At 49.7% G+C, this 16,012-nt stretch overlaps 1 protein-coding gene across 6 annotated transcripts in view; it reads left to right on the top strand.

The window, feature by feature from the left end:
- The window catches only part of DMTN (dematin actin binding protein), a 79,667-nt gene that overhangs the window by 33,425 nt on the left and 30,230 nt on the right, over nucleotides 1-16,012 (top strand). For 5 of the 6 annotated variants that reach the window (XM_063448487.1, XM_063448482.1, XM_063448486.1 and 2 more), the window contains exon 2: nucleotides 15,558-15,616. In XM_063448487.1, the coding sequence (XP_063304557.1) occupies nucleotides 15,599-15,616 (18 nt within the window). In that variant the 5' untranslated portion in view covers nucleotides 15,558-15,598. Of the gene's footprint in view, nucleotides 1-6,252; nucleotides 6,304-15,557; nucleotides 15,617-16,012 lie in introns of all 6 variants that reach the window. The other variant, XM_063448485.1, reaches the window with a different exon arrangement.

Raw genomic sequence — 16,012 nt, 5'->3', positions numbered from 1 at the left:
CTCACTAACATACACTAACACTAACACACACTCACTAACATACACTCACACTAACACACACTCACTAACATACACTTACACACACACTAACACACACTCACTAACATACACTTACACACACACTAACACACTTACTAACATACACTCACACTAAGATACACTCACACTAACACACACTCACTAACATACACTCACACTAACATACACTCACTAACATACACTCACACTAACATACACTCACACTAACATACATGTATTTTTTTTTATGTATTTTTTTATTTAATCCCCCCAGCCTCCTTACCTGTGGGAGAGCTGAGGGGATTCCCTGGGGTCCAGTGGTGTCACCCGGCTGGCGGGCGCGCGAGGGAGCACTGTCCCCTGAGTGCTCCCTCTTCAGCTCCCTCGCGCGCCGCGTACTGATACTGGAGCCGGAAGATGACGTCATCTTCCGGCTCCGGTTTCAGTGCGGTGCGCAAGGGAGCTGAAGATGGAGCACTCAGGGGACAGTGCTCCCTCGCGCGCCCGCCAGCCGGGTGACAGCAGGGCCAGCCTCGGGGGGCCCTGAGGTGGCCGGCTCTCGGGGCCCCCAGGAGAAGAGGCTGGCCACAGTGGCTACATACCGGGTCGCAGGGGCGGCCGGGCCCCCTGGTGGGCCGGGCCCGGTCGCAGCCGCGACCCCTGCGACCCTGGTATGTACGCCACTGCATACAGAGTAAATGTAATTTACAAACATCAGGATTGCTTTGGTTACATACTGATGTAGGTAAGTGCCCTATAACACAAAGTATCTGTTATCAAACACACCCCTTAATTGCTTTTTTTTTTACTTAGGCAGAGTCAGTCAGGACCGAACTGGGAACTAAAAAACAGCCCTGGAAACAAATTCTATACTAGCCCAATAATGTGTCGTGCCAGCATAGTTTGCAGGTACTTAGGTGGAAAAGATTACTTAATTTTTAAAACTATTTAAACGTGGAAAAAGGACTCATAGGGCTTCATTATAAACAAAAGTGCGGATTTATTTTACGCAGACGTGCATTTGTATATAATCAACGTTTCAATCTAACCATTTTGACATATTAAGGAAAGTTTGGTAATGGGGCTAAAATAGTTAATATATGCTGTTGCACCGCTGTAAAAAATGAAGTTATCTTATTTATTTTGAAGTCCAATGAGTGTGTTCTTCACTTTGGATATGTTATGGTGCTGGAGTGCACACCTAGCAACAAGACTGGGCCAATGCGTGCTCATTACATCTATATTTATGACATTTCTATGTGTATTATGCATATATACATGTGTATAAATATAAGTGTAAATATTATAGGCATAATTATATATATTACTAATAAATAATATACATGTGTGCATATATATATATATATACACATACATATATATTACTGCCAGAATCATATTAATTACAACTTTTATCTGTGTATTGTGTTAGCAGGATTGTTATCAAAATGTATATATTGGCAGAAAAACCTATTTAATATGAGGTCTTTCTCTCACCTGTCAATCAACTCCTGTGCTGAAAAACTGAGTTAGAGGGAGAGCAGGAGACACAGTTGAAGATGCATTCTCATCTCCTCCCTCCCACAAACAAACAAAAAGATTTATCTTTATCTGGGCCAGGGGACATTGGCAATGGAGTCTGGTCAATGACTAAAGTTTTTTTAACCCTTTACATGGTGGGACACACACACACACACACACACACACACCAAAAGACACTATAATGTTAGGAATACAACTTTGTATTTCTAAAACTATAGATCCATCTTTCTCACTTTTAGCCCCTTTGTGTGTTTTATTTCTCCTCCCAAGCCCATCTATGAGTCTTTCTCCTCCCCAAGCACCTCGGTGTGGCTCATTCTCACCCCAAGCCCCTCTGGGTAGCTCATTCTCCCCCAAAGTCCCTCTGTGTGTCTCTTTCTCCCCCCACAGCCCTCTGTGTGTCTCTTTCTCATTCTCAGTCCCTCTGTGTGTCTCATTTCCCCCAGCTCCTGTTTGTATCTCATTCCGCCCATCCAGCCCCTCTAATTTCCCCCAGCCCTTTTTATGTGACTCGTTTCACCCCACTCCGTCCATGTGTCTCCTTCTGCCCAGCCCCTTTATGTGTCTCGCTTTCCCCCCTTGCACTTTCTTGTGTCTAATTCCCCCCTGTTTTAGGTGTCTCATTCCCCATAGCCCACCCATGTGTCTCATTTCACTCCAGCCCCTCCATGTATCTAATTTTCCCCCATCCAGCCCCTCAAATGTCTTCCACCAGCCCTTCCATGTGACTCATTTTCCCCCCCACTCCCTCCATGTGTCTCCTTCCACCCAGCACTTCCATGTGTCTCCTTCCCCCCGTTTTAGGTGTCTAATTTCTCCCCTAGCCCCTCCATGTGTCCCCCCCCCCCCCCCCGAGCCACTTCATTTTTCTCATTTTCTCCCAGCCCCTCCATATGTCTCATTTCCTGCCACGCAGCCCCTCCCAAGCTTCATGTATCTGATGGAGATGGTGTTGGAGAGAAACTCAAAGGATGCAGCTATAAGAAAACACATAACCTATGCTAATCTCTCTCTAATTTATGCTTTCATCTTTCAAGTAAATCCATACCCCCTAACAGCAGTGTCCAGTGAAGCAGGAAGTCAATGGGCAGGGTAAAAGGGTGGGCCAGTGGCGCGAGTCACGTGACCAGACCTGCCAAAAGGGGTGAACATGCCCAAAAAGGGGGCATGTTTGTCCAAAGAATTGGAAGGCCAGCCTGGCATTAATGCATGTCAGGCTGCCTGCCAATCATGCAGGATTTCCAACTAATGGCATACTATGCAGACCTAACCCTGAACTTGGCATAAATGCATCAAATGATGCGCCTACTCCACGCTTTCTAATGACTGTCCCCTAGCACTCACATGTCCACTTGTTTCCTTACCTTCTTACTAGCAGGCAGAAGTTCCTGGTATATAGTCTGGGACAGAGAAAATGTGTATGTAGTGAGTGTAGAAGAAAGGGGACTTGACACAGTGTTAGAGAGACCAAAGTCGGCATTATCTAAACTAATTTTATTGTCAGCCAGTCCACACAAATTTTGTTCCCATACATCCCTCTTAAGTTTTCAAACTTAAAGAGACACTAAAGTCACCAGAACAACTACAGCTTATTGTATTTGATCTGGTAAGTAGAATCATTCCCTTCAGGCTCTTTGCAGTAAACACTGTCTTTTTAGAGAAAATAACTCCACTGGCCACTCCTTAGATGGCTGCTAGAGGTTCTTCCTGGGGCAGTACTGCCTAGTGTGCAGCACTGCCATTCAGTGTCTCTGCCCTCTGCATGCAGACACTGAACTTTACTCATAGAGATGCATTGATTAAATTTATCTTTATGAGGAGATGCTGATTGGCCAGGGCTATATTTTACTTGTGCTGGCTCTGCCTCTGATCTGCCTAGTTGACAGTCTCAGCTTATCCTATGGGGAAGCATTGTAATTTGCTCAGACCACTACTTCTGATGATGTCAGCAGACAGAGTCAGTTCAGAGGCAGAGCCAGCAGCTGCAGACTTGAATACATGTAAGATTGTACTATATTTAGGGAGGCAAGAGGTGACCAGGGGGACTAGATGAAGGTTTTAACATAATAGGGTCAGAAATGTATGATTGTGTTACTGCCCCTATAGTGTTCATTTAAGCAAGAGTATGTGAAGAGTAGTTAGGGTTGCCACATTTCCAAAAATACCAGCCTTAATCATTTGTATAATTAATTAGTTATGCGGGACATCACATGATGTAAATGTAAATCACAAGGAGTGACATAAGAGAAAATTCTGTAAAATCACCAACAAACTTTTGATTTCGCTGTATAGATGGATTGCTCCCAGTGTCTCAGTCTCCCAAGTCACCCAGTGTCTCAGTGTCCCTATGTATCACAGTGTCAGTGTCCCCATGTCGCCCAGTCCCCTAGTCTCCCAGTGCCTCCATTTCTCCCAGTGTCTCCATTTCTCCCAGTGTCCCCATGTCTCAGTGTGTCCCCATGTCTCAGTGTGTCCCCATGTCACTAGGATACTAGGGGACACAGTGAGACCCAGGGGGACTGAGAGACCCAGGGACACATGGGGGCACTGAGACACTTGGGGACAATGGGAGACATGGGGGCACTTGTGGATGCAGACATGGGGACACTGAGGCATTTGGGGACACTGAGGCACTAAGGACACAGAGACATGGGGACACAGACACTGGTGGGGAACACTAAGACACTAGGGACACTGAGACACATCGGAACAGAGACACTAGGAGACTAGGGGAGACATGGAGACACTAGGGGCCCTGGCTGGGAGACAGACACTTGGAGACACTGGGAGACATGGGCATACTTGTGAACATAGACATGGGTACACTGGGAGACATGGGGCACTAGGCACACTGAGAGACATGGTGACACAAACACTGGGAGACTTGGGGACACTGAGGACACTGGCTGGGAGACATAGGGACACTGAGACACTAGGGACACTGGCTGGGGGACCTGGGAGACATGGGGACACTGTGTCCCTAGTGTCTCTGTGTCTCCCAATGTCCCAGTGTCTCAGCGTCCCCATGTCTCCCAGTGTCTCCAAGTGTCTCAGTGTCCCCAGGTCTCCCAGTGTCGGTGTCTCCATGTGTCCCCTTGTGTCTCAGTGTCCCCATGTCTCCCTGCTGCCTTTTCCCTCATTCCTAACTTACCTGAGCTGTAGAGCTGCTGTCTAGACTCTGTGCTGTGTAGCTGCTCCCCCACGGATCAGTGAGTAGTAGAGAGAGGCAGAGATATGCTGTAACTTCCTATCCCTGCCTTTCTCCACACACAGTGACCCCTACTGGCCGGTGCTGGTATTACAGAATAATCTGTTTATACTGAGAAAAATACCTACAATTGTATTGCTGAAATAACTGCAATACCGGCACGGCCAGGCAGCCTCAAATACCGACTGTGCCAGTAAAATACCAGTCAGGTGGCAAATTTAAGAGTAGTGTGTAAAAAAAAAAAATATATATATATATATTTTTTTTAATGGGCCTATTCCATCAGCCCCTATGGTAATCCGGCCCTGCCCACATGTATCTAATTTATTCCCTGCCCCTCCATGCTTCTCCTCCCCTCCAGCCCCTCCATGCGTCTTATTCCCACCCCCCCCTCCATCCTGTGCCTGCTGACTTCCATGTAGCATTGCCGCACAGACCGCGGTGGAGGATCTTCTGTATCCTCTATTCAGTTTGACAGGAAGTGCTCACTGGGAGCACTTCCTGTCAGACTGGCTGGAGGATACAGAAGATACTCTACCCGCAGGTCGGCCACGCTTAATGGTGTGGCTATGCTCACTCCTACTGCTGGTCACCAGGCGTTTGCGCCCCACAGGTGCTGCTCCTCAGGTGGCCCTGAAGATATATATTGCTCACCGGGAAATGTAAGCCCTGGGCACTGTGTGCAAGGTGTTCCATATCTGGATCACCATTTTACCTTAGGGAGACCCCAAGAGAATATGAAGAACACACAACTCAAATAATTTGGCCTTTAGTGGGTTCCTGCTCAGTTTCCAAAATAGTTTTAGCTCAGTCATGCAATTACAAAGTCTAAATATGACACTCATGACTGATCCCACACAAAATGGCAGTTAAGGCTTCCCCTGTATGAAATTAGAAAAACCTCAGATGATCCTTTCAGCCATGGTGAGCCATGTCAGTGAGGTGTGACTGATACTCATCTAGGCATCTAAGCACTTTCCATTTCTGGATTACCCTTTTACCTTATGAAGACCCTAAGCATATACAAACAAGCCAAAACAAAGGGCAGAAGATTGAGAAAGAACAAATCCACTTTTGTTGTATACCCAGTCAGTTAGTATTTTCACTGTTCTTTGATGACATCCCCCAAATGTAATTTGCGGTTACTGAAGATTTCAATACCATGCTCTACTAGAAAGAAAATATTGTATTTTTTGTTCTTCTTTCTCTACACTCCCTTGCAGTTGATATTGATTTTTTTTCTTATTCATGTCTCCAAAGTGCATATATTGCTTCCCTGACCATTTTATCTTTATTACCTAATTTCTAAATTGATCTTAGTGTTGTCATTGAGTTTACTGGTATGAACATTTAGTTAATGACTGACTTAGGGCATTTGTATGGAACTTTAAAGCACTCATGGAAGGAATATCGGAGCTTTGTCCTTTATATTGTGATTGGTCAACTATCATCGAATCAGATGACTCTGTTTGCTCTCCCAGCAGTGCTGGAGCAGAACCTGGGAGTACACGTGATGCAGAGCAACATATTGACTGGTGAGCCAAATCATGTGGTTCATGGGACATTAAACAGCCACACAACCAATAATACCTAATAACAGGGTACACCACAGATCACTGTAGCTTGCTTATCTTATGTAACATGTTGTCATGAAACGACTGTTGAATGTCGCATTTTTGTAGATGATTGTTGTTAGACATGGACTTCTCATTAAATGCAATGTTAAGAAAGCACCAGACTATTTCTTCTTGCAACACATATTTCTCCTTGTTATCTCATGCATATCTCTACTAAGACAATTAAGGGCCCTTATGCTTATTGTTCCCCAAGTGAAGAACATTAAGTGTAATTAGTTAAAGGTAATTGATTTAAGGGTCAAGGAGCACCACAGGATATTGCTTCCAGAGAGTCACCAGTTCAAGATATTAGTAGTGCATGAAAGTATTCTCAGAGAGTGGCCACTATAGGACATCATTCCCTGCAAGTCACTATGCAATGATATTGCTCACAGAGAGAGTGAATGTGTTCTCAGAAAGTGACTACAACCAGTCATTGTTCCCAAAAAACGAGGACTGTTTTTTTTTTTTTTGACAATCTTTATTTTGCATTTTCAAAAACAGTAAGTTACAGAAAGAAAAATACGGTTGCTTTGTGTTAGTGACAGATATCTGGGCAAATTTAAGCACCGCTTAGAAGTCGTGTTTATAGTACAGTTCTTGCCTGTAGAACAGTTTTGCATTATAGTACACCTTACTTTAGTTAACATTCTATCAACTCTTGACCTTATAATTCGGATTTAACTTGTTATCAACATCCTGCTTTACTGTGTCAAACTACTTCTTCAGTCGAACTTGCTTTTTTGTACAGTTGCGCTACTCTATCGACGATACATGGTATCAGGGTCAGACAATTAAAATTGCGTCTAAACATTTCAAGGCTTTACTGTCTAAACAATTGACAACATTTCTATAGTAATTTGGAGCTTTCTGTCTTGCGCCTGGGTGTGTGTATCTGCACTTTTGTGCTAGTGTAAGGGCAGGTCGGTCATGGTCAATGTGTGACTGGGTAACTTAGGGTGCGTCTCGGGCGGTTTCCTTCACGGTTGTCCCTGGGGCGTCCGCTCTCGTTGTCCGTCTATGTGCTGGTGTTTGTCTGCTTGTCTAGCGGTGCGGTCTTTTCGTCGGTAGAGCTAACGTCCAGCGGTTGTGTTTGGTGTATCGGGGTCGGTAGGCCCCAGTGTCGGGTCCTATGCTCTCTCATTGTGTTCAGTGCCTCTGCTACCTGTCCCTGCTTGTCGTAGGTTGAGTTGGTCAGAACGGTCATAAGTGTTTTAGAGTCTCTCTAATATTCCGGTGGTACCGGGTCTTTTTTTGGGGGTGTCGGTGCTATGTCCTGTGTCTTAGTCTTGTTGGGGGTAGTACACGTACTCCTGTAATCTGTTTTCCGGTGGTATCAGGTGGTGGGGGGTGGGTATGTTCGTGAAGGGTGAGTGGTTACGGTGGGTCTGTGGGGTGTAAGCATGTGCAAACAAGTTGGCCGGGACTACTGCTAGACACGGTGGTTGCCATGTCGGGTATTATGTGGGCCCGGGTCTGCCTCCAGCCCCCCTGTTGACGAACTGCATCCAAGGGAACCACGTTAGAGCGCATTTGTCAGAGCGCCCCTGCAGGGAGGCGGTCATAATTTCCATATTGTAAATTTCTTCTACTCTGGCCACCCATTGCTGGAAGGTAGGCGCGCTCCTCTTCTTCCAGAGGGTTGGGATGAGTGATTTCGCGGCCGTGAGTAGTTGTATCGTTATGCTTCTCTTGTATACTTTAGTGGGTAGCGTTGTGTGGTTAAGGAGCATCGCCAGTGGCTGGAATGGAATGTCGGTCCCAGTGATGTCATTAACCTTACTATGAATCATCCGCCAGTATGGAGCTATGAGCGGGCACGACCACCAGATATGAATTCCGGAGCCGGTGTCCCCCTCGCATCTCCAGCAATTGCCGGAGATTGAATCATGTATGTGTTGTAGAGTGTCAGGGGTCCGGTACCAGTGCGTTAGTAGTTTGTAGTTAGTCTCCTGGTATTTTGAGGATATAGAACCCTTGTGCGTAAGCAGAAATATTTTGCCCCATTCCTGGTCTGTGAGCGTGGACCCTGTGTCCCGCTCCCATTTGGTTGTGAATCCCAGTGGGGGTCTGCAGTCGTTAGTTTGGAGGGTTGCGTATAGTTGTGACACCCCATGGGGGAGGTGTTGCCTGGTCGTGCATATGTGTTCCAAGCTCGTCAGTGGTCTGTGCACATGTCCTTTTCCCGTGAGTGCCGCGTAGTAGCTTTTGATCTGATGGTAGTGGAAGTTGTCCAATTGGGATGCCCTGCGGTTATTGAGCAGGTCTGCTAATGGTCTGAGTGTTTGCGCGGAGCTCCACTTGTGCACATATTCCCAGTCCGAGGCTTGGAAGTTCTTCAGGGAGGCGGGGTGTAGTCCCCCTGCTAGGTCAGGGTTGTGTGTTATGGGGGTGAGTGGGCTAGGTGAGGACGTTAGTCGTCTGGTAAACCTTATGGAGCACCACACTTGTAGGGTGGCGTCTATCACTGGGTTGTTCGTGCGGATCTCTGCGTAAGTTGAGCTCCCATGCCACAGTCTGGATGGTATTTTCCCTAGGGCCTGGATTGTTTCCATTTGCACCCACAGTTTTGGGCTCGGTTTGGCGTGCCAGTCCACTAAGCGTTGGAGATGGGCGGCTTGATAGTATGTGTGTATTGAGGGGAGTCCAGCTCCCCCTTCGCCTTTGGGTCGCTCAAGGGTCGATCTGCGGATCCTGGTTGGTTTATGGTTCCATACAAATTTCCTGATGGCTGTATTTGCAGATTGGAAGTAAGCCTTAGGTATTGGGGTTGGGACAGTTTGGAACAGATATAGGAGACGGGGCAGGAGGTTCATCTTGACCGCACTGATGCGGCCAAACCATGAAATGTATTGTGATGTCCATTTGTGGAGGTCCTTTTGCAGCGTTGTTAGAAGCGGGAGGTAGTTCGCTTGGTACAGGTGGGTGAGGTTGTTCGTTAGCCAGACTCCGAGGTACCGGAGCTTGTCTTCGCAGAGTTTAAACGGGAATTGTGTGAGAAGTTGGCGTAGGTGTGAGGGGGCGGTCGCCACCGGCATAGCCTCGGATTTGCTTAGATTGAGTTTCAGATTGGAGACCGTGTTGTATATTCGGAAGGCATCTAATAAATTCGGTATAGATATTCGCGGTTGTTCTATAAAAAACAGCATGTCGTCTGCATAGGCTGCTACACGGTGTTCGGCCCCTCCTAAGGTGTGCCCCGTGATTCCCCCGTCCCGTCTGACCGCCTCCAGAAATGGTTCGAGAGAGAGGGCAAACAGAAGGGGGGATAGGGGGCAGCCCTGTCTGGTGCCGTTACGGATAGGGAACGGTTTGGTCAGGGCCCCGTTGATGCGTATGCGCGCCGTTGGGTTAGTATAGAGCGCCGCGATCCAGGTCCGCATGGTAGGGCCGTAGCCCATGTGTCGGAGGACTTCTGCTAGATATATCCAGTCCACCCTGTCAAAAGCCTTTTCGGCATCGGTGGACAGGAGTATCACCTCCCTCCCAGTATGGCGCGCGTGGTGTATGAGGTTGAGGGCTCTGATGGTATTGTCCCTTGCTTCGCGTCCAGGTATAAAACCTACCTGGTCAGGATGGACCAGGTCCGGGAGGGTCTGCATGAGCCGAAGAGCTAGCGTCTTCGCAAAGAGCTTCAGATCAGCATTTAGGAGTGAGATCGGCCGATAGCTGGAGCAACAGGCCGGGTCCTTACCTACCTTTGGGATGACCGTCACTGTTGCAGCGAGAGTGTCGGCGGGGAATTGTCCGCCCGAGCTTAGGGAGTTGAGCCCCTTCAGGATCCTAGGGAGTAGGATATCTTTAAAGGTAGTGATATACGTAAGCGGGAGACCATCCGGGCCTGGCGCCTTGTGGGGTTTAGATTGTTTCAAGGCCGCTGTTAGCTCTTCCAGTGTCAGGGGCTGTTCCAGTGCGGTGGCCAGTTCGGGGGGTATCTTACGGGCCACGTGTTGGTTCAGGTAGTCCGCAATGGTTGTCCGGTGGCGTGTCGCCGCCGTTCCTTCCCTGTTTTGGGTTTGGTCGTAAAGGTCGGTGTAGTAGTCGCGGAAGGCTTCCTGGATGCCCGCTGGGAGTCTGGTAACGACTTGGTTCTTGTTTCGTATCATGTGTATCTGTTGCCTAATACGCTTTTCCTTCAGCATTTTGGCTAGCAGGCGCCCGCTTTTATTCGAGTGTTCATAGTAAAATCGGGCTGACTTCCGGAAGGTGAGGTGGAGTCCCTTTGTTAGGATGTCGCTCAGCTCCCTACGCGTCTCCGTGAGTTGTAGGTATGTGGCATCGTCCAGTGTACGCTTGTGTGTCTGTTCCAGTGTGGCAATGCGTGCAATTAGATCGGACGTGTGTCTCGTCCTGTCTCTCTTGAGTCGGGTGCATTCAGATATGAAATGTCCGCGTATGACACATTTATGGGCCTCCCACACAATCAGCGGGTCGACTTCTGGTGTGTCGTTCGTGTCAAAGTAGCGTTGAAGCGTGAGGGCAGCTTTTTCGACAAATCTAGCGTCGTTCAGCATGCTTTCATTTAATTTCCATTGGCGTTCGCCCGGCTTCCAGAGCGGGGAAGTCGTAATGGCACATACTGGGGCATGATCCGTGTGATCAATCAGTCCTATTTGCGATTCTAATAGGGTTGCCAAATAGCTTTGGGAAATAAAGATATAATCTATACGACTGTAAAGATTGTGTACAGCCGAGTAGTAAGAGTAGTCTCGGTCGTCTGGGTGTATTGCTCTCCAGCAATCTACCAGACCCACCCTGCGTAGGGAGTGCAGCGTAGCCCTGATACAGTGCGCGGGGAGCGTGCTGTTCCCCCGTGAGGTGTCTATGCTGGGGTCTAACGGAGTGTTAAGATCCCCTGCCATCACGAGGAGTCCCTCCCTGAACTTTTCTAATTTGGCCAGCGTTCTGCTCAGGAACGTATGTTGTTTTTTGTTTGGGCTGTAAAGAGTAGCGAATGTGTATGCGTGGTCAGCTATGGTGCCCTTGATGAACAGAAACCTTCCTCCTGGGTCTGCGTGTTGCGCCGTGCAGTGGAACGGAACTGTTTGGGAGATTAGAATCGCAACGCCGGCCTTCTTCGCTTCTGGGTGGTTCGAGTAGTAAGCTTGGGGGAAGCGATTGTTCCCGAGTTTCGGGGCTTCCGCGCCCTTGAGGTGCGTCTCCTGCAGGAACGCTATGCTCACCCTCTCCGACCACAATCTCCTCAGCAGGTGTGCCCTGCGTTCAGGGGAGTTTAGACCGCGGACATTATTTGTCCAGTACTTAAGGCTTGCCGGTCGGAGGTCCATTATGTTCGCACAGGGGGGTGGTGGAGACGCGGCCCGAGGCCAGAAATAGGTTGGGGGATAAATAGTATGGGGATGATTGGGTAGGGGGGGAGGGGGGGAGGTTGAACTGGGTAGGTGTAATTTACAAGCAATTACGATCTCGGAGGGGGTGTGTATGTTCAACTGGGTGGTATTGTCCTTGTCCAGTGAACCCCCCTCTTATCTACAAGTGAGATCTATTGCGTGGGGTGCCAAATGGCTGTCCGTCACAATAAAGTAGGTACTGTTGTGACTGTTTGTGTCTCTGCCTCCATTGGGCTCCCAACCCGCGGGTCGTGTTCCTTTTCTCAACTGTGGTGTGTCATGGTGGGGTTTGTGCTGTTTCCGTCCGCAGGGGGGTGTTGCGTGGGGTCGCCCTGCTCGGGGGGCGAGGGGGGGAGGGCCCGGGCGGACTGGGGTCCGTGTAATTCCCATCGGGTGGGTGGGGTTGGGCTCTGTTTGTTTCCTAATTGTATTGTCTACGTCCTCCTCCTTGTCAGTCGGGCACGGTCCGGTCGGTGGGCGGTTACTGTGGGATCCGGGGGGGGGGGGGGGGGGGCCCAGTCGGGAGAAAGCACGCGTAGCCGGGGGGGCGGGGGGGGAACCCGACCCCGATGTGTTGTCATCTGACGTCGCCTAATGCGGTAGGCAGTAGTGAGCTGGCGCTCGCCGCATTCGCATTACTGGTGTTTAGGGGGGTAGGGTGACGCCCTTGGTGCGCTTCCTGTCTCGTGTGGGTTGCGTCTTAACTCAAGTTGGTGTACAGCGGGTGGGCAGTCCCCAGCATGACTGGGTATGGTCGCGTGACTTTGCAGTGTGTCAGGTAGTTTTGGCCGCGCCGTCAGCGCAATACCTGTGACTTTTGCTGTTAATCACTAGCCCCGTCCCTCTGGCAGTTCTTCCACCATTTCCCCTGCCTCCTCCCGGTCGCTCCACCCGACCACTCTTCCGCCCCCTTGAATTCACAGTCAGGCGGTCGTGTGGAGTCGGCTGTTGCGGGCCGGGAGGTGCCCTCTATGTGTGTGGTTTGCCGGTATGCTGCCAACTACCACTGCCCTTTGGCATAGGGGGGGGTGTGCCACCATACATGTGCGACAATACCGTTTAGGCTGGGCTTAGTCTACAGGGGTGTGCTACTTTTAAACGTGTCGCAACTCTGCAGTTGCGTGATTTGTGAGTTTCGTAGCAGTTTATAAGGTACACCAGCAGCAAAAAATAACCAACTTCCATCCTGCTACAACCCTATCGCCCCCCGGTCGCCCCAGCCCGCCATCCCCCGCTCCTCGGAGGAACGGCCGGGTGGCGTCGGCTGCTGCGGGCGAGGGGCGCCTCTTATGTCTGGTTATCTAACGACTACCTGTTGGTTTCAACCTTCAACCCTTGTTAAATTAGCATCGTGCAACATGGTACAACATGGTAGGCCGCACGTGGCCCTTGTAGCCTGCAACATCGTGAAGTATCTTTGTGCGGCTTCGATCCGATCTGTACAATAATTAGTAAATACACATCAGAGGTAACTCCCCACCCACCGCCCCCCACATCGTATCCTAGTGCGCCCCTCGATCGCCCCAGCCGATCCCCCCACCGCCCTCCAAGGAGGTCGGCCGGGCGGATACGGCTGCCGCGCGCGAGGTGCGCCTTCAGTGCGCTGGATCAGCCCACGGCCAGTGCACGTTTATCTATGCATTTCTTAGGCAGTAACCATCGGTACAATTCGTATAATAAAACTATTCAGCTTGTGCGTTAATTCCTTTTCTCCCTCCCACCCGCTTAGTCCCCCCGGTGTTGGCCCGTGTATGGTCTCAGTCCGGCCGTTCAGGCTGCGCTTGATGCGAGGCCCCTTCCCCCAGTCCCGCCACCCAAAACTAGTTGCCCCTCCTCGCCCGGTTAACACCCCGTCCCCCTCCCAAACAAATTTGTTACCCCGGGTATATGCCGGGTCAGTTTGCACCGACCCCTTGGCCCTCAATGTATCTATCTGGGCTCAGTTTGAACCGGCTGGTGTGACGTTTAGGGCATTCGCCTGGTGTCCCGTTACAAGTCCCGTACCCCCGCATCCCCTGGGTCTGGATGTGTTCTGTGTGGCCCATGGTGTCTTATCGCATCCTGGTCTCAGAGCACCGAGGACCCGTTAGCGTGTGGTGATAGTGTGGGAGGACTCTGAATGCATGTGAACAAAAAGTACGTACATACCACTGGAGGCTCGTGCTGTCGTTGTATGGTCGTGGGTCGGGTCGGTGTTCCTGCGGGCGGGTCGTGGGTCCACGGTTGCTTCTATTCTTCCGGGCCCACCGGACCGCCTCTAAGCCGCTGCGTTGCCCGGCCTTGTGTCTCTTGGAAGTTTTGGTTGGGCTCGTTAGGGCCTGAAGCTCTTGCAGGTGGTCCTTCGAATATCCAGTTCGGAACGGTGACATTTGGGAGGCCGGTTGCCCGTAGGAAATGCGGTACGTCGTTGGGCCAGCGGATGGCATGCCAGCGGTTTTCTGTTTTCGCCTGCAAGCTAAACGGGAACCCCCATTTGTAAAGGATCCGTTTCTCCTGAAGGAGGCGTGTGACTGGCCTCAGGGCTCGTCGAGCATCTAGTGTTAGTGTGGAGAGATCTTGGTACAGCGACACCCTGCTATCCATGAACGTGAGGTCATGCTGTGTCCTGGCTGCTCTCATGAGAGATTCTTTGAGCGGGAAAGAGCGGAGGCAGCATATCACGTCTCTGGGTAGGCCATCTCGCCTGGGGGTGCGTAAGGCTCTGTGTGCTCGCTCAATGCCATAGTCTTGGGGTGCATCTGCACCTAGGAGCTGGGAGAACAAATCTATTAGTAGTTCTCGTGGGTCCTCTCCGTCCGTTTCTGGGATGCCTCGGATACGGATGTTGTTTCGGCGTCCTCTATTTTCAAGGTCCTCCACCTGTCTCCTGAGGTCCAGGATAAGGTTGCCCTGTCTCGTGGCCGCTAGCTCCGTCGCATGGCGGTGTTGCTCAGCTTGCATACGGTCGACCTCAAGATCGTCGACCCGCTGTTCTAGGGCCACGAGGTCGCTCCTCACCGCGGCCACTTCCTCCCTGATGGCCGCCCGCAGTTCCGTCACCATTTCGGCCTTGTCTCTACGTGTGAGCATGGCCGCGGAGATGGCAGCCAGTTCCGCCGAGATTTGGGTGAGTGACCCTGCTTCCCTGAGGTCTGGTGTCGAGCTTGCCCTGCTTTCAGTGCCGGGGGAGGTAGGCGTCGGGCTGCCGCGGTCGCGGGTGCCGTGGAGGCCGCGGGGTGCGGATACGAAATCGTCCATCGGGCCGGGTTGTCGCCTGGGCTGCGTAGCCGGGGTCAGGCCTGGGGTGGCTGGGCGTTTAGTTTTCCCCATAATTTCAGCTTATTTCGCTATGTAAAGAGGCTTTTGCGGGTTGGGGCCTAGGAGCTCGAGTCCCGTGCGTCCTACTCCATGCGCTTTCAGGCCACGCCCCCCCCACGAGGACTGTTATACTGATTGGTCAAGGTCCAAAATCACCCAGACCATTACAATTTCTCCCAGAGAATTACCAGTATACGATATAGTTCCATAGACCAACTTATCCAAAATCAGACATAGGAAAGCCAGATATACAAATTACTCAAGATACTAAAGAGAAAGGAAACTCTGCAGTTTAGAGCTCTTAGAAACCTAAATCCCTGTTGTCTACATTTTACATCAAGTGGACCTCTCGCATTAGACTTCAAAATAGTTACCAAATATTATATAATCACAGTGTATAATAGTAATAAACCAGGTTTTCTGTAGAACAAAACACAAAAGGAGTCTAACAATTAGATTATCACATCAATTATTCAGAGATACATCCCCATGTTGCACCAGTAACATTTTTTTTATCTACTCTAGATCATCGGGATGCACACTGGACCCTGACACACAACAGCTGAATGGAAAAACATCAAAAGGTACACATAGGAATTTCATATAAATGATTGTTGTTTTTTTACAGACGTTATTGTATTATTAAATAAGTATTGTAAACAGCTAGGTCTCAAACTCCAACCAGAATTAAGGAATTATAAGCACCTAATGGGTTTTATTTGCAAAACTACAGCTTCAATAACAATCAGAAAAGTTAAAGGGACACTATAGGCACCCAGACCACCTAATCTTATTGCACATTAGAGCCCGCTCTTCGCAGGTAGTGCGCTGGGATAAGGTAAGTAAATGATGGTTTTTAACCCTTTTTTACTAGGGAGGCAGGGGGAGCGATAGTGCTAGGAATATAGCTTTGTATTCCTGGTACAAAGCTATATTCCTAAATAAAAGGACACCCCCTGCCCAAATACAAAATATTTAGT

This window comes from Pelobates fuscus, chromosome 3 (genome assembly GCF_036172605.1).
Source record: "Pelobates fuscus isolate aPelFus1 chromosome 3, aPelFus1.pri, whole genome shotgun sequence".
Classification (NCBI taxonomy): Eukaryota; Metazoa; Chordata; class Amphibia; order Anura; family Pelobatidae; genus Pelobates; species Pelobates fuscus.
This window is presented reverse-complemented; position numbering and strand designations above follow the sequence as displayed.